Source organism: Chiloscyllium plagiosum, unplaced genomic scaffold, assembly GCF_037043375.1.
Source record: "Chiloscyllium plagiosum isolate Xiang-an unplaced genomic scaffold, Cpla_swu_hap1 HiC_scaffold_5, whole genome shotgun sequence".
NCBI lineage: Eukaryota > Metazoa > Chordata > Chondrichthyes > Orectolobiformes > Hemiscylliidae > Chiloscyllium > Chiloscyllium plagiosum.
In genome coordinates this window covers 44306236-44330333 of record NW_028270143.1, presented here as the reverse complement: position 1 = coordinate 44330333, position 24098 = coordinate 44306236, and the positions used below count along the sequence as shown (strand labels likewise).

The 24098-nt window shown below is 41.2% G+C and overlaps 1 protein-coding gene across 6 annotated transcripts in view; it reads left to right on the top strand.

Annotated features, from left to right (window-relative positions):
- The window catches only part of LOC122549809 (glucocorticoid-induced transcript 1 protein-like), a 233773-nt gene that overhangs the window by 150993 nt on the left and 58682 nt on the right, over positions 1 to 24098 (top strand). For all 6 annotated transcript variants that reach the window (XM_087987128.1, XM_087987129.1, XM_087987125.1 and 3 more), the window contains one exon: positions 8634 to 8786. In XM_087987128.1, the coding sequence (XP_087843254.1) occupies positions 8634 to 8786 (153 nt within the window). The remainder of the gene's footprint in view (positions 1 to 8633; positions 8787 to 24098) is intronic.

The window sequence follows — 24098 nt, the reverse complement described above, 5'->3', positions numbered from 1 at the left end:
TTACTGCCATTTTTCCAAACTACCATTCACAAGCAAATTATGTGTAACTCAGTTACAGAATAGATGTGAGCTCTACAACCTATTTAATCTGCACTGCTGTATCCATATGACACCTATTGAATTCCACTCGTGTCCTTGATTTCTTTTTCAATTAACTATCAAATAGGCCTTAGGAAAATATCTATGGCTTTTGTCCTAATAACAGTTTCCGTTGTGAGAACTCCTGTTTTCTAACCATCTTCTATAATGTGTGTATTTGTGGATAGATAGCTATTACAGAGGGGGAATGAACAAAGAAACCCCAAACCTCTTCCCAGAATGAATATACTGTGAAGACAGATTAAGCAAACTGAGCTCATATTTGTGAGAGTTTTGAAGAATGAGAGGAGATTGGCTGGCTGGCTGGCTGGCTGGCTGGCTGGCTGACTGACAGAAGACAGAGAATAGGGAGAAAGGAGTCTTTTTCAGTATGGCAGCTCGTGACAAGTGGAGTTCTGCAAGGGTTAGTATTGGGACAACAAATATTCACATTATACTTTAACGATCGGGATGAAGGAACTGAAGGCATGTCACTACATTTGTAGATGACACAAAAATAGGCGAAGGACCATTAGTGTTGAGGAAGTAGGGAGGCTATAGAGGGACTTTCACTAGGGCGGCATGGTGGCACAGTGGTTAGCACTGCTGCCTCACAGCACCAGAGACCCGGGTTCAATTCCCGCCTCAGGCGACTCTGTAATAGCTATCTATCCACAAATACACACATTATAGAAGATGGTTAGAAAACAGGAGTTCTCACAACGGAAACTGTTATTAGGACAAAAGCCATAGATATTTTCCTAAGGCCTATTTGATAGTTAATTGAAAAAGAAATCAAGGACACAACGAGTGGAATTCAATAGGTGTCATATGGATACAGCAGTGCAGATTAAATAGGTTGTAGAGCTCACTTATATTCTGTATCTGAGTTACACATAATTTGCTTGTGAATGGTAGTTTGGAAAAAAAATGCAGTAACACACTGCTTTATAGCTGATCAATAAAAGCTTAGGCAACACTTACAAGAAACCTTCTTGCACCTTCTCCCCGTGTCTGCGTGGGTTTCCTCCGGGTGCTCCAGTTTCTTTCCACAATCCAAAAATGTGCAGGTTAGGTGAATTGGCCATGCTAAATTGCCCGTAGTGTTAGGTGAAGGGGTAAATGTAGAGGGATGGGTTGCGTGTCGGTGTGGACTTGTTGGGCCGAAGGGGCTGTTTCCACACTGTAAGTAATCTAAATGAGTGGAAAAACAAGTGGCAGATGGCATACAAGGTGTGAGATTATACATTTTGATAGAAAGTATAGAAACGTAGACTATTTTTTAAATGGAAAGTTCAGAAATCTGAAGTAAAAAAGGGACATGGAAGTCCTGGTTCAGGATTTTCTTAAGTTCTAGCTATATATTGCACATGCATGTGTAAGGAAATCTATGACTTTAAAATATATATAGTGCAGAATCTCTTTAATTTGCTCATTCTTTTTAAAGAACCAGATAGTATTGCGAGGTTAGTATCAGCTGAAACAACATCAAATATCGAAATTTGCAAAATGAAGCAGACTGCAAAGGAAATGAACAATACCCTGTAACTTGGATAAAAGGTTCTGATAAATTTGTTAGTTTGACATTGGATGGCATTGACATGCCTCAGCTTGCCCTCCCAATCCTTGTGTTGCAGCATTCCATGCTTCAGTAAATAGGAAGCCTTCTTTTATCAGTGCATAAAGACTCAACTGTTGACTAGCTGTCAGCATCTAAACAAATGCATGCTTAACAATGGACAAATAATCTTCCTTTCTGCCACAAGCATTGTGATAGTGTGATTTGCTTTTTGTTTTGGAACTTAAAGATTGTGAAAACCAAAGGCAATTTATCTGACAAGTGCCTTAAAATTAAAGGCATCAAAACAACTGAGCTAATGCATTGCACACAATTCTGCACCACTGTGTTGGAAAGATATCAGAGCCATTGAAAGGTTCAGTGAAGATTTATGAGCCTAAAAGATTATCCTGTTAGCAGTGAAGAAATAGTGCTTGGGTTCATTTTTGAAATGAAAGTGCTGCCCACAAAGGTTTAGTGGTCACTGGAATGCAGTGTGTTCTGTCACCCTTTCTGTTTGAAGCTGAGAGAAGATGATATGATGGTGCAAGAAAAATTAACCAGAAAGGTATAGTAACAGCGTCATTTGAGGCCTATTGTATATAGAATCTCAGGTATGCACATGAGACCACACTCATTGCTGGAACAAAGGAAGAGCAAGTGACTGCAGGGCTACTCAAAAAAAGAGTCTTTCAGAATGAAGATGAATAAGGCAAAGATCAACTTTCAAGTTTAAATTTGCAATGAAAAAATCAAGATTGGAAATACCTGAAACAGAAACAGTTGATTCGATGATAGATATCAAAGTCATTGCCAATAATGAAGCTCAGGATGCATTAGCTACAGCAAAAGGAAGTGATGAAGTAGTACTGTCACTGGACTGTGATCCAGAGACCCAGGCTAATGCCCTGGTAGACATTAGTATGAGTTCCACAATGAAGACATGATGAAAGGTGAAGTCAATTAATATATCTGGAATTAAAAGCTAGTCCAATAAAACCAATTCTTGTAAAACCCATCTGATTCAGATATCCTTTAGAGAAGTAAAGCATACCATCCTCATCTGGTCTAGCCTCCAGTTGACTCCAGATCCACAGCAATTGGTTGATGTCTAAACGCTGTCTGAAATGACCCAGTAAATCACTCTGTTGTATTTAGCTGCTGCAGAGTCTGACAAAAGGAACACAATTAGATGAACCACAAGCAGCCCTGTCGATCCTGCAAAATCTTCTCTCTTGCATCTTGGGGCTTAGAGTGCTTTGGAGAGAGAAGTCTAGAGAGCTCTCCCACAGTCTAATCAAGCAATAGCCTGACATAACCTGGACCTGATGTTCATGTGAAATGACACTTGACAGACAATGTCCCATACACCACCATTACCATTGATGTCCTTGCATATGTCCTGTCCTATGGGAATACAGACCTACTAGAGATGGCAGCAGAGGACTATACACTCAGGAAGGGGTTGCACTGGGTGTCCTAAATTTGACTTCAGACCCATTGTAAGAGTTCGAACATGGACAAATAAACTGCTTGCTAATTACCACCTTCTGCCCTCCTTTGTGATGTGTAGCATCATCACCATGCCAAATGAAATGGATTTTGACCAAATCTAGCAACTCAACTCTGCATTCATGAGGCAGTATGGACTATTAGCAATAGCCAAATTGGATTCAGTCGCAATCTGTTGCCTCATGGCCTGGCATATTTTCGACTCTACCTCAAACCAGGGACTTGGTTCAATGAACAGTACAGGAGCAACACCGGGCATACCTAAACATGAGATGTCATCCTCATGAAGCTATAACACATGACTACTAGTGTGATAAATAGCATAAGCAACAAATAATAAATACAGCTAAGTGACAAACAAATCTGATTTAAGCTTTGCAGTCTTGTCACATTGGTTGTGAATGGTGGTGGACAATCAAATAATTCACTGAAGGAGAAGACTCCACAAATTACTTATCCTCAATGATAGGGCAGCCTAGCACAGAAGTGCAAAAGATGAGGCTGGCGCATTTACAGCCTCCGTTAGGTAGGAATGCCGAGTGTACAAACCATCTCTGCCTCCTCCTGAGGTTCCCGACATCTGATACCAGCCTTCAATCAACTCTATACATTCTGTGTGTGTCAAGATATGGCTGAAGGTACTGGATACTGCAAGGGCTATGGGCCCTGCCAACATTCTGAATTGAAGGCTTATGTCCCAGAACAAGCTGTAGCCCCATCTAAACTTTTACAAAACCGTTGTGATATGTGAATAAAGTGCCCAGGTCCGACCTATGTACAAAAAGCAGGACAAATCCAAGTGGGCCAATTACTGCCCTATCAGTCAACTTTGTCATCACTAAGGTGATGTCAACAGTGTTATCTATTGGCAATTATTCACCAATAACCTGTTCACTGGTGCTCAGTTTGAGCTCCACAGGCTCACTTAGTTTCTGACCTCAATACAGCCTTGGTACAAACATAGACAAAAGAGCTGAATTCCAGAAGGGAAGTGAGGGATGACTGCCATTGACATCAAGACTACATTTTACAAAATGTTACATCAAGGATCCCTACTAAAACTACAATTATTTGGAATCAGGGAAGGGTTTACTGTCTGCTGATTGCAGTCATACTTAGTACAAAGGGAGATAGATATAATTGTTGGAAGCCAATCATTTTAGCAACAGGACATCACTGCAGGTGTTCTCAAGGCAGTATCCTAAACCCAATCATCTTCAACTGCTTCATCGATGACATCCACTCCATCCTAAAGTCAGAATGGCAATAACCACTGATGACCACATGATGTTTTGCATCATTGTGACTCCTCAGATACTGAAGCAGTCTGTATCCAAATACAGTAAGACCTGAACAACATTGCGCCTTGGACTGATAAGTGGTAATTAACATTTGTACCTTACAAAGCCAGACATTGACCATTTCCATCAAGAGAGAATCCAATCTTTGTCTGTTAACATTCACCATCACTGAACCCTCCACTATTAATAACTCAGGGACTATCATTAACTAAGAACTGAAATGACAAGCCATATACATACTGTGATTACCAGAGCAGATCACAAACTGAGAATTTGATGGCAAGGAACTTGCATCCTGACTGTTTGAAGCCTGTTCACCATTTACTCAGCACAAATTAGGAGAGAGATAGATTAATCTCTCTATGGACTTGAATGAGTACAGCTCCAACAACTCTCAGGAAGCTATATTGCCATCAATGACAACATAGTCTAATTGATAGGCATTCCATCCAACACCTTTAACTTTTCAGTACCTCCATTATTAATGAACAGGAGTTGCAATGTATATCATCTACAAGGTGCATTGCACCCACTCACCAAAGCTCCTTAGGCAATGCTTTCCAAGCCTCCCACCTCCACTATCAAAAAGAAGGCTGCAGATGCATGGAAACAACGTCAACAGCAAGTTTCCCTCAAAGCCACTTGCCATCCTTACTTGGAGCTATATTGTCTTTCTTCAGTGTTGCTGGGTGAAAACTCTGAAACTCCCTCCCTACCATTACTGCGGGTGATCCTACACCCCCAAGGACTGCAGCAGTTCAAACAGTCAACTCATTGCTATTTTCTTGAGGGAAATCAGGGGTCGGCAATTAGAAATGGCCAACAAATGCTAGCCAGTGATACCCATTTTCTGTGACTGCATTAAAAAACTGGGTAGTCACAAAGAGATTTGTTCCCCTCCCTGGGATCATTGGAATATGCAGACACAGCTGCATGTTATGGGCCCAATCGTTTGGATTGAGATTATAACTGTATTTACTCAGTGTGAATCATTGGAGGTGAACTTAGAGGGTTGCGGATGTTTATTGAAAGTAAGTGAGGCTCTGGAAATTGAAGAATGTGCGGAACAGGCAGAAAAGTGGAGTTGATGACAAAGATCATCCATGATCATTTTTGAATGGTGGAGCAAGCTGGAGGAGGAAAATAGAATCATATTATTATTACACCACATAAAGAGGTCATTTGGCTCATTGCTTTTATGCCAATTTCTGCAAGAAGAACTCGCCCAGTGCCACTCCTCTGCTTTTTATACCTGTAACTCTACAAAGCTTTCTTCAGATAATGACCCAATTCCCTTTTTACTGTCACTTATTCCTCCTATTCCTCAAGCTTTTTTGTGTTTAAGTACCTAGTTTCACAACCAACTTCAGTGCAAGGATAAGCAGATTAAAAGACCAAGGAAATCTTTGGATTTTCTGCTATTGTCACAAATTTCTTGCTTTTTGCAAAAAGGAAATCCAAACATGATATTAGTTGGGATTATATGTAAAAAGTATATTTGAAGAAATGTTTTTCAATGCTTTTGGAGGCTTGGAGGGAGGTAGCACAAGGCAAGATGGAAGCAGAGTGATCTTATTTCTTGCAAATAACTCTTCCTCAGTTTGATTCAAAGATATCAAAATAAAAAGGTGTAGCAAGTAAAATTCTCATTTTAGTATTACATTTAAAAGTTCTGACCAGTGTGATTGTTTGCATGTAATGGAAAAATGCTGCTGCAGTTCTTCAAGTCTATGATCACATTTCCCATCTGTTTCTTCAATATAGTATTTCAATTAATTTTCAATAAACACAATTTGCTCTGCTCAGATGGATCCAGTCATACAGATGTTAACTTTGATCAGCTATATTGGAGCTTTATAGTATTGTAAGCAGGAAGTGCTGGAAATACTCAGTAAGTCCTACTGTGGAGAGAGAAGCACATTTTATATTTTTATTTTCAAAACAGTCATATTCGATTCAAAATGCTAACTTTCTCCATGGTAACAAGTTTATCAACATGAAAGATTCTGTGTCAGCCTCATTTGGAGTTAGACCTTAGTGCACTCAAATACAACTAAAACCAATATTGATACTGGAAATCTGAAATAAAAACAGCGAGTGCTGGAGAAACTCAATGTCTGGCAACATCTGTGGTGAGAGAAACTGCTCCAAAGAAGAGTCGTTGGACTTGAAACATCAGCTATGTTTTTTCCTCTCTACAGATACTGCCAGATCTGCTGAGTTTCTCCAGCATTTTCAATTTTTACTAAATCTTAGTGCAGTTTTTCTCTACTGTATGATTTCTGTTTCTAACACAGATGACAATGCAATTAACCATTTGCTTTCTAACATAATTAAATACTCAGAACAATTGGTAAAAGTGCCTGAAATCTGTGTTGTTAATGTTAAAGATTCTTTGATGTGCACTAAATTTCAAGTTTATTGCCAGGAATGATTTTAAGAGAAAAGCCTTCATCCGTGTCATTATTGTATGCTTGATCACTGATAGCTCCTGGCAACCTTGTCAGAATATCTTAAACTAAGAGGTCAAAACTATTCTGATTCAAAAAGAGCCAAGTTGGTGACATGTAGAGTTGAAATATTTACGTTCAAGGAAGTTAATGTTAACAATACACCTTCCAACCTCAATCTGCCCGCTTCTGGTTAGACACAGTATAGGGCTGAGGGTATCGCACATGGCCAATTGCCTAATATGAGACTTCAGACTCTTCTTCCTCCCTTTCTCTTCTCCATCCACCCCCCACAATCCACAGATTATTCCTGACTTGGAGCTATAGTTCTATTCTTTCACTGTTAGTGAGTCAAACTCATGGAACTCACTCTCTAAAGGCACTGTGGATGTCCCACATCACAGGGACTACAGCAATTCAAGAAGACAGCTAACCACCACCACCTTCTTCAGGGAAATGAGGGATGAATATTATAAATTGACCTAGCCAGTGACAATCACATTCCAAAAATGGATAAAATTCCAATCTCCAACTAGTGTCTCAAATCTTCCTGAGTTTAGACTCCAACCTTCCTCACCCTTCTCACCCCAGGAGCTGCTGTCTATTCCTGACTGTCCCCTCAGCAGCCAGTCAGTCCATCTATCTGGTGAGCTGCAACCAAGAAACACAAACAGGTTAGATCCTAACAACATTTGGTAGGACTTTTGAAAAAACCCAAATTACAAGTTTCCTGATCTTGTAATTCTTACCTTGCGCTCTCCTTTGTTCAGAAGTAGTATCCAGTGAATTGATAAGATACAAAGAATTGGCAGTCTTTAAGCAAGTATTTCCTATATGTTTTCAATCGATCCAAGAACAGTAGAAAATAAAAAGGCAAGAGGTAGGAACTTAAAACAATCATGTTAATTAGGGCATGTACTGTTAATAGGAATGGGACTAAATGCTCACAGATCTTGTGGATGTCATGGCCTGCATCCTGAAGTCTTAAAGTGGCTGTAGCGATAGTGGATGGATCAATGATATTCTTCTGACAATCCCCAGATTTTGCAAACATCTCACTCGGGTGGGAAAACTGAATGTCACACCATATTCCAAAAAGAAAGGAGACCGGAGCAGGGCAATTTTTTTTTGAAAAATTACCTTTAAAATCAATATAATTTACTGAAGGGGAAATGCAGATCATACAAGCAGGGTAGATAGGGGAACCAGTCGGCGTGGTATTTGTTGGATGTCCAAAAGCCATTCAGTCAGGTGCCACTAAAAGATTGTTGCATAAGACAAGAGCTCATGATGTTGGTGGTGCAGATAATAGTGTGGCAAATTTGGCAGATGGAGCACAATGAGAAAATGTGAGGTTATCAGTTTCATAAGGAAATGTCTAAATGCTGAATGTTATTTAAAAGGACTGACTGCAGAATACTATAGTGCGAGAATGTCTGGGTGCACATGTATACGAATCTCAAAGATCAGCATTCAGCCACTATGAATAATTTGAGAAAGATAATGCAATGTTGCTCTTTATTGCAAGTGGGATGGAGTGAATATTGAAGAAAGATGGTTATGTTTCAAACTTTATTCTGGACACTCTGCTTCATTAGTATATTGTTTTCTTTTTTGTGATATACACATCATCAGCTTTTTATCCTCCAGCTTGTAGGAATGTACCATTATTGCTGTGTGAATGTTCATGCTAATATTGTTAAGTATTTTTCAAATTGTTTTTCATCTTGATAGGCCTCTGCTACAAGATTTATCTCTGGTCCGGCATTAAACATTACCCTTTCAAAATCTGCAATTTCACGGGTCCAGAACAGTGTTGAAGGCATAAATCAAGAAATAGAACGAATGTTTATTAAAGACAGTGGTGAAAGGGAAGAACCGTCAAGGGTAAGTGCAAGCTTAGTCTTCAGAGCAAATGCATTTGCATGGCAGAAATAAATGACAACATATATAACCAAAGCCATGTTTCTAAAAAGAATAGGAAAATGTGCAAATGCACATGAATGCTTTTGTTTGAAGGACGATTAAATTGTTTTGTAGTAAGAAGCCTTCTTCAGACTCATTTTCACAAGGCACACGTTATGTTTTGTTAACTGATTTGCTGTATGCTTCACACACTTTTTCCAATTGTATTATGAGCTTGCAAGATGGGCTATCCAATGGTCGAATCATCTCACTATTTTAGTGATGAATGCCATGTTGATATAGTTTTGAATGTATGCATTTATTACTTTGGTGGTATCTTCATTTCTCTTAGAAATGTTGATGGTTAAGTAGTGGCAATAATTTTATAGCATGAGTTCAAAGACCCAGATAGTGCAGTGTTACGAGAATATTTGGCACAGATTAACTCAGTAACTTGTGAGGTTGTGTTTTTCCGCAGGGACCTGGATCTTGTTAGAACCTTATTGGGAAAATTAAATCTCAGTGGTGACATCATTAATTTGATTACATCATTCCCTTTTTGTTTTTTAATTAGTGTGAATGTTTTTTAAGATGCTTGTTATTGCACTGATCGCATGACGATGACCATTTATTCAATCTATTTGGGTGACCATGACATAATCTTTTCTCCATGAAGACTCCTAGGTAAGCAAATTAATGAATGATTTACCATCCATGTGGAACATTTTCCTCTGCATGTAGCTTGGGTGTTATAGTTGGTGGATTTTTCCATGCTAGCTTTCAATCTTCTATCAATACTTAGAAAACAAAGATGCGCTTAGAAATTAGTGCAGTCATGTATCCCTCATGTATCAACAAACAGACCTCTGGTAAAAGTTAAAAATGCTGACTTCAAATGGGAAAGAATGTATAAGCAGTTTTTAAATTGTCTTTTTGTTTTGGCTTCTCTTTAACCTTTTTAAAACAATTTTTCCTCATTGCCCTTTGTACTTTCTTCTCATATGTTTAGTCCCATGACTTTTATAGAAATGCAAATACATTCACTTTTATGATGCATGTAAGCAAAATCGTTACATGCAAACCTGATTACCTTGAAGGACAAGGACAGCAGTTGCATTGGGATAACACCACTTCCAAGTTCCACTCCAAGCCCCACACCATTCTAGACTTAGAATTGTATCGCTGTAACTTTAGTTTGGTTGAGTCAGAATTCTGGAACTTCCTGCTGAGCAACACTGTGGGCTGGATCTACACTGAAGCAGATTGTGGTGCTTCAAGAAGGCAACTCACCACCACCTTTTCCAGATCAAATTAGGGATGGGCAATAAATACTGGCCTGACATGGGTACGCATTCCCCATGAACAAATAAAAATGGCAGTTGGGTTCACGATCTACATAATGGTAATAACAAACCCCATAATAAATTCATAATTCCCATAAGGAAAAGTAAAATTATTGTTGTACTTTAATAATTGGGATGAATTTTGCATAAGAATATGAGTACCTTCCGATAATATCAAAACAATTGCAAAGATACAGGTCACTTTTACATGTGTTCACTTGTGCTGTGCTTACTTCACAAATAAGATGGCATTAATAACAATTTGGAGGATAGATACTGTTCACTTGGAGATATGTCAGTACTCTTGACTTAGTGTGATTAGCATTAGTTGTCCATGAATGTCCAACATAATTTTTCTGACTTTCAAGTGTCAAAATATGTGCCTGGTTGAAATTATGACCGTGTAAAAGAAACCTGGGCTATTATAGAGTGGAATCTTCCAGATGGTATGGACCAGAATGAACAGGTTGTGTAATAAATTTGTTCTAGTAATTGAGAAGCTGCCAAGGTTTGGTGGAAAAATAATAAGTTGTGAATCTGTATGTCCTTATGACTCACGGTTATGACTCTACCCCCGCCACTACCAGATAGTATTTTATTTGGGAGAAAGGCCCTAATTTTATATGTAAAACTGGTCTAAGGTAAATGTCCCCCTCCAGATTGCCAACTGCTGAGTTTATCTATAGTAATTAAAAGGATGTTGTAGTTTAAAGGCGAGGTACATAGAACATGATGTCATTCTGTGTTGCTAGCATATGAGGTTGCAAAGGACAAAAGTGGGGCAGCACGGTGGTTCAGTGGTTAGCACTGTTCCCTCATAGCACCAGGGACCCGGGTTCGATTCCTGCCTTGGACAACTGTGTGGAGTTTGCGCATTCTCCCTGTGCCTGCGTGGGTTTCCACCGGGTGCTCCGGTTTCCTCCCAAGTCGAAGGATGTGCATGTCAGGTGAGTTGATCATGCTAAATTGTCCATAGTGTTAGGTAAGGGGTAAATGTAGGGGTATGGGTGGGTTGCGCTTCGGCGGGTCGGTGTGGACTTGTTGGGCCGAAGGGCCTGTTTCCACACTGTAAAGTAATCTAATCTAAATTGGCATAGTGTTAGGTGCGTTAGTCAGCGGGAAATGGGTCTGGGTGGGTTACTCTTTGGTGGGTCGGTGTAGACTTGTTGGGCCGAAGGGCCTGTTTCCACACTGTAGGGAATCTAATCTAATCAGCATTGAGGCCCCAATATTCTGAAAAGATTCAGTGGAGCAAACAACTGAAATGATTTTGTTCAAGAAGAAACCCCAGGCACTGTGGTGGGAGGTAGCTTGTGCACAGCTCTGGTTGAACAGCAAAATCCATCAAACACATTTGCAGGAGCACAGCATAGGAACCTTATACTCAGTTGTGTAACCCCCATGGTCTATACATCCTCCAGAACTACAATCAACTGTTTGGGTGTTAACTGCTAAGTATTGTCAAACTCTTCTAGCTTTTATCCATGGTTCAACATGTACTCTACTTCAAAGCACAGGAACAATAGAATTCCAGTAAGTCACTTCCAACGCCAAGCCAGATGGAGTTAGATTTTTGTTAAGCAATGAAATCAAAAATTCTCGAGACAGACTGGAATGTGAAATTCAGAAATTATTGTAATGAGATCAGCTGGGTGGACCTCATAGAATGAGTTCCCTGACTGGACCAGATTAACAGCCCCAATCTGGGAGCCTTGTCTGATAGATAAGAAGAGGAGTATCGGACATTCTGTTCACTCAGAGAGCTGGCTCTGAGGGAGCTGGATCAGTGTCACGGACTTTCCACATGTAAATAAAGGGCGACTTGGTGATGGAGTTATTTCAAGAACACTAACAGATCAGCCACGATCTCATTGAATGGGTTGAAGAGCCTACTTCCACTTCTACTTCCTATGTTTATATTAGTTAGAGCAATTGGAAGAACCAGGCAAAAATTGAAGGAATTGTCAGAAAAGACCAAAATTCTGCATTCAGTTATGTGGGCTGCTTCAGTGACAGTGGGAACGATGAGAGGAAATTTTGTATGCCTCGATTTGGAGGAAGTCTTTCTGTTTCACTTTTATGCTCAAACAACCTTTGCGTCACTAAAGCTGCAGAGGAAAATCCAACCAAAGCTGCTTCCTTGCTTGAGCAAGGAATGTCTACTCCCCCGATTTCCTGAAGCAACTTGAAGTGCTACTTCTCAAAGTGCCTGCACACACTATACATTCGGAGTTAGGTAATGTCACAAATATAGCAAATTTTGGTGGTGAATTCCTGAGACAGCTCATGTTGTTTGCTGTCTTTGTTCTGAGGACATTTCCTGCTGTGTAATCAGCCTCCACAAAAACACATCCTTGGTAGAATGGGTCATTTGGAAAATGTCTAATTTAATCAATGCAAGCATTGCTCGAAGATACATTTTATCTTCATTGATCTGTTTGCTAATGATCTTGAACTACAAGCCCTCCTAAGACTGATTTCTATACATGAACAGTGTAGACGTGATCTATATTGATTTCAGTAAGGTGTTCAACAAAGTTCCCCATGGGAGACTGGTTAGCAAAGTTAGATTTCATGGAATACAGGGAAATACAGGGAAAACTAGCCATTTGTGTACAGAACTGGCTCAAAGATAGAAGACAGAGAGTGGTGGTGGAGGGTTCTTTTTCAGAGTGAAGGCCTGTGATCAGTGGAGTGCCACAAGGGGTTGGTGCTGGGTTCGCTAATTTTCATCATTTATATAAATGATTTTGATCTGTGCATAAGGGGTATAATTAGTAAGTTTGCAGATGACACCAAAATTGGAGATGTAGTGGACAGCAAAGAAGGTTACCTCTGATTACAACGGGATTTTGATCAGATGGGCCAGTGGGCTGAGGAGTGGCAGAGTTTAATTTAGATAAATGCGAGGTGCTGCATTTTGGGAAAGCAAATCTTAGCAGGGACTTGTACACTTAATGGTATGGTCCTAGGGAGTGTTGCTGAATAAAGAGACCTTAGAGTGCAGGTTCATAGCTCCTTGCAAGTAGAGTTACAGCTAGATAGAATAGTGAAGAAGGCGTTTGGAATGCTTTCCTTTATTAGTCAGACTATTGAGCACAGGAGTCAGGAGGTCATGTTGTGGCTGTACAGCACATTGGTTAGGCCCCTTTTGGAATATTGCGTGCAATTCTAGTCTCCTTCCCATCAGAAAGATGTTGTGAAACTTGAAAGGGTTCAGAAAAGATTTACAAGTATGTTGCCAGGGTTCGAGGATTTGAGCTATAGGGAAACGTTGAATAGGCTGGGGTTGTTTTCCCTGGAGCGTCGGAGGCTGAGAGGTGACCTTATAGAGGTTTATAAAATCATGAGGGGCATGGATAGGGTAAATAGACAAGGTCTTTTCTCTGAGGTGGGAGAGTCCAAAACTAGAGGGCATAGGTTTAGGGTGAGGGGGAAAGGGAACTTTTTCGCGTAGAGAGTGGTGCATGTGTAGAATGGGCTGCCAGAGTAAGTGGTGGAGGCTGGTACAATTGCAACATTTAAACGGCATCTAGTTGGGTATAAGAATAGGAAGGGTTTAGAGGGATATGGGCCGGATGCTGGCAGGTGGGACTAGATTGGGTTGGGATATCTGGTCAGCATGGACGAATTGGACTGAAGGGTCTGTTTCTGTCCTGTACATCTTTATGACTGTAACATTGTGGTCACTTGCCCAAACAGGGCGACCTGGAGCTGAATGTTTGGTTGAGGATGGAATCATTTCCAGGTTCCAAACCTCCCCCATGAATAAACAGTCAATGTTGATACTTTGATTGGTGTGCCTGCAAAATATGTTTCCATACCAATTAAGGGCAGTGGCTATGTTGTCCACATCAATTAGTGGCCATCCAGTTTGAGAGGGGCATAGGTAAGTGTTTCACAATCTACATGGAAGCACACTCTCACTAAATTTCAAAATTTAGTTGTGAAAACAGGCAAAAACAACCTGGCTGCCATTATAGAAGATGGTGAATCACTTTTTAATCTTGACTGTGTTCAGCCTGGAGGGAGAGACTGTTGGCTTCCCAAAAGCACTGGCACCCTAACCTGCTGCTGGATGCCTGTTACATCAAAAAAACTGGAGGCTAACTGGAAAATTCTCAATGTCCTGGTTTACCAAACTTAGGCCCTTAACAAACCTTAATTGGCTGCCCATCTTAGGAATGAGGACACAGCTGTTGGGTTTCTGACTAAAGAGGCTGATTCTGGGAATGATATCTAGAAACCAGCAGACAGGCTGACAATGGTATTTTTGGGTTCCTTCTAGCTCTGTTCCCAACTTTGAAAAGACCTGAAAGTCCTACTTCTAAATGTCATCATAGCTGTTGCTGGATGAGTAAGGATGGCCTTAGTATTTCTGTCTCTAACTTGGGCAAAGTTACAGTTAAACTTTTTACACGTATTTAATTAACCATTTTGTACAAGCTTTAGGTGACAATTGCATCAATTATAAGAATTCATAAATTAAAAGTCACTCATTTCTTCTAAAAGCTGCCTTTCATTAAAAATATTATATTTGTAGGAATATGTTTTTTCAGTTATAGCAATAGAATTAAACAGGAAACATTCTCTTTAACTATAGCATACATTGAAATTCTACTTCACTTAAGTGACACTGCATGCGGGCTTTTAGGACACCAACCATTTCAGATGTGTGCTTACTGTACCAGCTTTAACTAATTCACAATTGCATTTGATTCTGCACATTGAATACTTCATGTACTTAAAATGTCAGACTTAGTGTCTCAGTGCTTTTGTAAAAACGATAATAGCCTGAGTTCTAAGTTAAAGATCCAGTGTAACTGTTTAAATCTAAGAAGCCATACAGGTGTTTGAAATTAAAGGAGATCTATTTTACTTGGTCACTTGGAGTCTCACTGAAATTATCTGTTGTTTCAATTTAAGGATTTTTTTTTTGCTGATGCTGTAGATTGTTTGTTGCAAGATTTATTTATAATGTTATTAGATCTCCTGGTTGTGTATTTGTTTCTGGTCTGTTTTGAATGAAAGCCAGTCAGTTGTGGAGATTAGTAGCTTATATGAGAACACATTCCTTAAATGAATTAGGTTTGTTTGTTTTGGAAACAGTCATTCATTATTGGTTGTACAGATCATTGCTTACTGAAATGTAATTGTAGAAGGATGAACATCCCAATGAACAGACAGTCTCTGCATAATTTTAAAAGCGTAACCAGGATCTCATGAAAGAGTATGTAGTTAAATGTACTCAACTAAGCCCTTAAAGGTTGCAAGATTTGATTCTAAAAGTCACTGGAACCACTTTTGATCTGAAATTGCATTTGCATGCGCTTGATCCAGTTGATGGCGGAGAATGGGGAAAACAGTTCACATCAAAACAGCAGAAGAGATCAATGAATATGTTTAATGGCATAGTTGTGGTGGTCTAAATGGGATACTTTTACCATGGTGGAGGAAGAATGATTTGTATACGCATGTTAACGTTTATGCAGAGTGAGATACGAGAACAGGAGCTAGCTATTTTGTTTGGTCTTGATTAGAAATCGGTGGACAGAAGATGAGGCAAGTTTTGCTTTTTGCACAAGTGGATGTATGATAGGATTGGTAAAGCTTAGGTTGAACTGGCACCAGTAACGTATTTTAGGTTGGCATGAAAAGCTATTACAGCATGATCTGATGTTAAAGAGCAGCAACATATTTGGAGGGCTATGATATAAGAGACTTGAAAGTTGTTTACAAATATTTCAAGCTGCCTGTATCATTTTCCAATAAATGCTTGATAGGTTTGGTCCTTCCCTTGTTGGGAGTTGTGAAAAACTGTTACATAGAAACAAAACTCAGTTAGTAACACATCACTAGTTCTCAAAAGTAGTTCTCAAATAAGAGTTCATAATAAAGAGGCTAATATTGGATAGAGGATTGGTTAGCTAATAGGGGTCGGAGAGGATTAGATTGGTCAGTATTGAGTTTGAAAAAGAGCCTGACCTCTGTGGTGGGCAAGTTGTTGGAGGGAATCCTGAGGGACAGGATGTACATGTATTTGGAAAGGCAAGGACTGATTCGGGATAGTCAACATGGCTTTGTGTGTGGGAAATCATGTCTCACAAACTTGATTGAGTTTTGTGATGAAGTAACAAAGAAGATTGATGAGGGCAGAGCAGTAAATGTGATCTATATGGACTTCAGTAAGGTGTTCGACAAGGTTCCCCATGGGAGACTGATTAGCAAGGTTAGAGCTCATGGAATACAGGGAGAACTAGCCATTTGGATATAGAACTGGCTCAAAGGTAGTAGACAGAGGGTGGTGGTGGAGGGTTGTTTTTCAAACTGGAGGCCTGTGACCAGTGGAGTGCCACAAGGATTGGTGCTGGGCCCTCTACTTTTTGTCATTTACATAAATGATTTGGATGCGAGCATAAGAGGTACAGTTAGTAAGTTTGCATATCACACCAAAGTTTGAGGTGTACTGGACAGCGAAGAGGATTACCTCAGATTACAACAGGATCTGGATCAGATGGACCAATGGGCTGAGAAGTGGCAGATGGGGTTTAATTCAGATAAATGCAAGGTGCTGCATTTTGGGAAAGCAAATCTTAGCAGGACTTATACACTTAATGGTAAGGTCCTAGGGAGTGTTGCTGAACAAAGAGACCTTGGAGTGCAGGTTCATAGCTCCTTGAAAGTGGAGTCGCAGGTAAATAGGATAGTAAAGAAGGCGTTTGGTATGCTTTCCTTTATTGGTCAGAGTATTGAGTGCAGGAGTTGGGAGGTCATGTTGCGGCTGTACAGGACATTGGTTAGGCTACTGTTGGAATATTGCATGCAGTTCTGGTCGTCTTCCTGTCGGAAAGATCCTTGTAGCTGCCAGAGGATGTGGTGGAGGCTGGTACAATTGCAACATTTAAGAGGCATTTGGATGGGTATATGAATAGGAAGGGTTTGGAGAGATATGGGCCGGGTACTGGCAGGTGGGACTAGATTGGGTTGAGATATCTGGTTGGCATGGACGGGATGGACTGAAGGGTCTGTTTCCATGCTGTACATCTCTATGACTCCAATGAGTACCTCTGAATCAGTGCTGGTGCCTCAACTATTTCAAATTTGCATCAGTGCTTTGAACGAAAGGACTGAGTGAACTGTGAGCAATTTATAAAGTCATAAGACGTCTGCAAAGAGATGTAGATAGGTTTATGTGAATGGGCAGAGGTTTGGCAGATAGGGTAAAATGTTGGTAAATGTGAACTTGTGCACTGTGACAAGAAGAAAAGCAGCACACTATTTAATTGAGTGAGATTTCAGAATTGTGGTACTGAGGATTTAGGAATCCTGGAACATGAATCACATGTTAGTATACAGCACAGCATATGATGTGGAATACATATGGAATATTTATTGCAAGGGGGTAGAATACTAAATTAGGAATGTTTTGCTACGGTTGTATTGGGCATTGTTGATTAGATTACATCTGGAGTAATGAGTACAGCCTCTGTCTCCTTAATTTAGAAAAGACCTAATTACAATATAAGTAGTTCAGAGAAGGTTCACTCACTGTTTCCTGAGATTAGAGTGATTATCTAATAATGACAAGTTGGACCTATATCCATTGGAGTTTAGAAGAATGAGTGGTGATCTTGTCAAAATATTTAAGATAGAAGCATAAGCAGTAGGTTCAAGGATCCAGTGGATCTCCTATTGGTATGCTTGAAAATGTGGGTTTGAGTGAAAAATAAGGGTGGTAAGGAATAAAGAAACTTAGACACTTTGGAGTGCATGTCCACAGGTCCTTGAAGGTTGCACGGCAGGCAGATAAATTGGGAAGCAAGGTATGTAAGATGCCTTCCTTCATTGAGTGAGTCATTGAATACACCAGAAGAGATGTAATGCTAAAACTGTATAAGACACTGGTTAGGTCACAGCTGGAGTTTTGTGCACAGTTTTGCCACAGCACAGGAAGGATCTAATCGATCTCGAGAAAGTGCAGAGGTGATTTACAAGAATGTTGCCAGGCATGAGGAAAGAGTGGTTAAGTTAGGGATGTTTTCCTTCGAGCAGGCGAGGCTGAGGGGTGACTTGATTGAGGTGTACAAAATAATGATGGGCTTGGATAGCGTGAGCAGGGAAAAGAGGACAGTTATCAAAATTTAAGGCAATTGGTGGAAGAATTGACATAAACATGAGGAAAATGTTTTCATCCAGAAGGTGGTAGTTGGCATTGCTGCCCAGTTTGGTGGTTGAAGCAAAAACCATCAAATCATTTGAAAGGAACCTGGAACACTACAGTCCAGTGATGGAAACTGGGATGAGTATGGGTGTCTATTTTATTTAGCCAGTGCAGGCACAATGAGCTGAATGGCCTCTTTCTGTGGCTCAAGGAGGAAGTTGTCATCAATGCATTTTAAAGGGATAGTTTCATTGTGCTGTTATTCTTCCATTCAGGTGGATTTGTTTAATATCATTCCTCCAATCTTGATTTAGTAAGTGATCTTTCTGTGTAATTGTCCATCAAGTTTATCTGGTCTCCTGTTGATTTAAATATCCAATAAACTCTTTCAATTGTGCCCTGCATGTGATATTTTATTTTCTAATCAACCATATTATGAGCCCCTTCTGGAGCAGGTAGGACTTGAATCCACATCTCCTGGGCCAGAGGTAAGGAACTACCACTGCACCCTAAGAGCTGTAGCTGAAAACCTTGACTTGATTACCTCTGGGCAACCAAATGATGTGGATAGGTCATGCCATATGTCATCTCTTATTGCTATCTTGTACAATAAATCCTTGGATGTGTCTTTGTCAAATAATTTGCTTCCAACTATTAGGTTCCTGTTCTCTGTCTGTTTTCCTCAAAATGTGGGATGACGTCTAAAACCTTACAATTGCAGGAATGATTTGGATCTGACAGATTAACAACATTGTAAGAGCAACAACATTATAAGTTTTGTTTGTCCGGGCTTCCACATATCTTTTGAAGTTTTCAAATGCACATAAGCCAAATCTGGATGATATGCATCCAGAAATCTACTCATCTTCCTTGTCAAACCAAAGGGAAAAAGATCTATTTAGGTTAAAACAGCAGTCAAATACCTTCATTGTAAAGCAGCTAAGCAGATTACTGGATGAAAAATTAGACACAAAAAGATCCTTTTTGCCTGATGACAGGAAGCCCCAATGAGGTCATATGCAGACGGCTGGTTGTGCAAGTATTGCAACAATTGTTCCATCTAGCCAATTAATACTTGGTACCTGGGGAAGACCGTCAATATGACTGGCAGACAGGAGGTAGTGCTGCCAGTGCAGTGCCAAATTTATAGGCTAGTCTGCCACCCTGATCTAGGCAGTGCGCACTGTGGGCATTGAAAGTGGTAATCAACAACGGAGGGGTAGAGAATTGACTGGAGTCAGAGGAACAGTAGCTCCATGGTTGAAAGGCATACCCATGGAAGTATTCTTTAAGCATCAAGTGAACTTAGAAAGGTGCAGTTTGCACTGGGCAATCTGTAAGCCTCACATAGAAGGCCAGCTTCAGGCTGCACAAACCTGACTACAATACTGAAAGTGATTCTGATCTGGTGTAGTCTAACAGAATGATGGGCACTCATAATTTAAGTCAAATGCTAAAGGTATGTTATTAGACTGGGGTCTGCTGCAGCTGGTAAGGAAACCAACATGAGGGAAAAACGTATCTGAACTCATCCTCTATATGTCTGCCAAAGATGCATCTGTCCACACAATATTGGTAAGATTGAACACAGACCCTGTGGTGATGAAGTCCCAACTTAATATTGAATATAACCTCCATCTATTGTATGGTACTAACAACATGCTCAATGGCATAGACTTCAAACAAATCCATCACAGCAAGATTAGCCATCCATGAGGCAATGTGGGCATCAGCAGCAGAACTGTATTAATATAATCTGCAATCTCATGCCTTGGCATATCCCCCACTCTACCATCACCATCAAGCTGGGATATCAGCCCTGGCACAATGGAGAGTGCAGGAAAGCATGCTAGGAACAGCACCAGGCATACTTAAAAACTGTTGACCTAGTGAAGCAACAAAGCAGAATGTTTGCCACGCAGCATAAGTAGCTTGTGATAGACAAAGCAAAGTGATTCCACAGACAACCAATCAGATCTATGCTCTCCTGTCCTACCACATCCAGTTGTGATTGTTGGTGGACTATTAAACAAGTCAATGGAGGAAGTGGAGGCTCCTCAAATATCCCCATTTGCAATGACGAGAGAGACCAACATATCATTGCAAAAGAGAAGGCTGAAGAATCTACAACAATGTTCAGACAGAGTATGGACTGGATAAAACTTCTCAGTTTCCTCGAGATCAGAAATGCTGGTCTTCAGTCAATTCAATTCACTCCATGTGATATCAATGTATGGTTGGAGGCAATGGATACTGCAAAGGCCGTGACAACACTCTGGCAATAATGTTTGAAGACTTGTGCTCCAGAACTTATTGCACTCCTAGCCAAGTTCTTCCAGTACAGCTACCATACTGCAATCTACCTGACAATGTGGAAATTCCACTACCAAACAACTCAAATGGCCTCCTTCTTCAAAGACCGCAATTTCCCCTCCAACGTGGTCGACGACGCTCTCCACCGCATCTCCTCCACTTCCCGCACCTCTAATCGCCACCAGGACAGAACCTCACTGGTCCTCACCTTCCACCCCACCAACCTCTGGATACATCGTATCATCCTCCATCATTTCCGCCACCTCCAGACAGACCCCACCACCAGGGATATATTTCCCTCCCCACCCCTATCAGCATTCAGGAGAGACCACTCCCTCCGCGACACCCTTGTGAGGTCCACATCCCCCACCAACCCAATCTCCACTCCCGGCACCTTCCCCTGCAACCGCAAGAATTGCAAAACTTGCGCCCACACCTTCCCCCTCAGGTCCCTCCAAGGCCCCATCGGATCCTTCTATATCCGTCACAAATTCACCTGCACCTCCACACACATCATTTACTGTATCCGCTGCACCCGATGTGGTCTCCTCTACACTGGGGAGACAGGCCGCCTACTTGCGGAACGTTTCAGGGAACACATCTGGGACACTCGCACCAACCAACCCAACCGCCCTGTGGCTGAACACTTGAACTTCCCCTCCCACTCCGCCAATGACATGCGGGTCCTTGTCCTCCTCCATTGCCAGACCCTGGCCACATGATGCCTGGAGGAAGAATGCCTCATTGTCCGCCTAGGAACCCTCCAACCAGACGGGATGAATATAGATTTCTCCAGCTTCTTCATTTCCCCTCCCCCCACCTTATCTCAGTCCCAATCCTCGGATTCAGCACCGCCCAGTTGACCTGAAATCTTCTTCCCGACCTCTCCGCCCCCACCCCCGCTCCGGCCTACCACCCTCACCCTCGCCTCCTTCCGCCTATCGTATTCCCAGCGCCCCTCCCCCAAATTCCCTCCCCCCCTACCTTTTATCTCAGCCCTCTTGGCACACCAGCCTCAATCCTGAAGAAGGGCTTATGCCCGAAACGTCGATTCTCCTTCTCCTTTGATGCTGCCTGGCCTGCTGTGTTTTTCCAGCAACACATTTTTAAGCTCTGATCCCCAGCATCTGCAGTCCTCACTTTCTCCTCATTACAACCTTGACCCAAGCATAGGCAAAAGAGCTGAGTTCCAGAATGAGGTGAGAGTGACTGCAGATTTCAAATAAATGGGATTTAGGGGAAAACTTTCCACTGGTTAGAGTCATACTTGGCACATAGGAAGAAGGTTGTGATTGTTGCAGGTCAGTCATCTTAGCTGCAGAATGTCTTTGCAGTGTCTGAGGTCCAGCCGTTTTCAGCTGCTTCATCAATGACCTTCCTTGCATAATAAGGCCAGAAGTGGAATGTTTGCATGCACAATGTTGAGCACCATTTATGATTCCTCAGATACTGAAACAGTCATGTAGCAAGACCTGAATACTGTGCAGGCTTGGGTTGATAAATGATAAGTAGATTAGATTCCCTACAATGTGGAAAGAGGCCCTTCGGCCCAACAAGTCCACACCGACCCTCCGAAGAGCAACCCACCCAGAACCATTCCCCTACATTTACCCCTGACTAATGCACCTAACACTACAGGCAATTTACCATGGCCAATTCACCTAAGCTGCACATCTTTGGACTGTGGGAGGGAACCGGAACACCTGGAAGAAACCCATGCAGACACTGGGAGAATGTGCAAACTCCACACAGACAGTTTCCCGAGGCGTGAATTGAACCCGGGTCTCTGGCACAGTGAGGCAGCAGTGCTTACCACTGAGTCACTGTGCTGCCCCTTTGTTCCACTCAAGTGCCGGGCAATGACCATCTGCAATAAAAATGAATCTAATCATTACTCCTTCATATGTGAAAGCATTACTGAATCCCACGCTTATCAACTTCCTGAAACAGAACTGGACTACCCATATAAACAATGTGGGCACAGCCACAGGTCACAGGCTAGAAATCCTGTGGTGACAAACTAATGTTCTGAATCCCCAAAGTCTGTCCACCATCTTTAAGCCACAAGTCAGGCATGTGATAGAGTAATCCTCACTGGTGGATGAGTGAAGATCTATCACACACAAGAAGCTCGACACCATCCAGGACAAAGTAGACCACTTGAATGGCACTACATCTGAAATATTCACTTTCTCTATCAAATCTACAAGATGCACTACAGAAATTTGCCAAATATTTTTAGACAGCACCTATCAAATAAGAGACCAGTTCCAGCTAGAAGGACAAGGGCAGCAGATGCATGGGAACAATATCACCTTCTAGTTCACCTTCCCATCCTAACTTGGAAATATCTCACCATTCCCTCATTGGCCTTGGTGAGTATTCTTGAACTCCCTTCCTACCAGAATTGTGGGTCTACTTACATCACACGAACTGCAGTGGCTAAAGGCACCATCTTACTACCAGCTTCTCAATGGCAACTAGGGATGGGCAATAAAAGCTGGACCAGACAATGATGCCCACATCCCATGGATGAATAAAACATAACTGTAAGTTCACAGCCAGTGGGGTCCATGAGATGTGAAGCAAGGTAGCCTCAGGTATGTCCAAAGACCAGTGTCCATAGTGAGATACCATATTATCTTATGCAGCAAACCCACGATCAATCAGGACTATTTGCTGCATTGATGAAGCTGAATAACCAATTGCACTGATCCTCTCAGTGGTGTGATGGTGAATGTTTAAAGTGTCACATTCTGATTAGCACAGCTGCCCAGTGAAACAAGTGGCACTGGTTTATCTGTAGTTGCAGGAGAAGTTGTAGGTGCACCAAATATTAGTGTAAATGCTGCCTCAGGTACTTGGAGTCTCACTGAGTGACATTTCTTGTTCAATACTGTAGCATTAAACAATTATCAAAGGTCAAGTTCTTGAAATTATACTTTAGAGGCTTGTTTGCATATTTGTGCAGAAGTTGGTCATTTCTAGATTTTGAGACTTCGGGCTGAGTGGCATGATAAACTCCGCAAGGAATGATTGCAATGCTGAATGTAGCTCCTGAATGTAATAACTGGGGCATTTCATGAAAAGCTGCCAAAGATATCATTGAGGAATGAAATAGAAAATATTGGAAATACTCAGTCGCTGAGAATTTTTATGTTTAAAACAAAAGTATTTACCTGAAATGTTAACTTTGTTCTCCCTGCACAGCTGCAGCCCAACAAAACATTGGGAGGCCACTTCTGGAGTACAATATTCGGTTTTGATTTCCCTCTTAAAGGAAGGGTATTATTACATTAGAGAGATATACTAGTATGTTGCTAGGAATGGAGGGTTTGAGTTATAAGAGAGGCTGGATAGGCTGGGACTTTTATCACTGGAGGGTAGGTGGTTGAGAGTTGACCTTATAGGGGTTCATAAAATAATGAGGAGTGTAGCTAAGGTTAATGGCAGGTATCGTTTCCCTAGGGTGGGGGA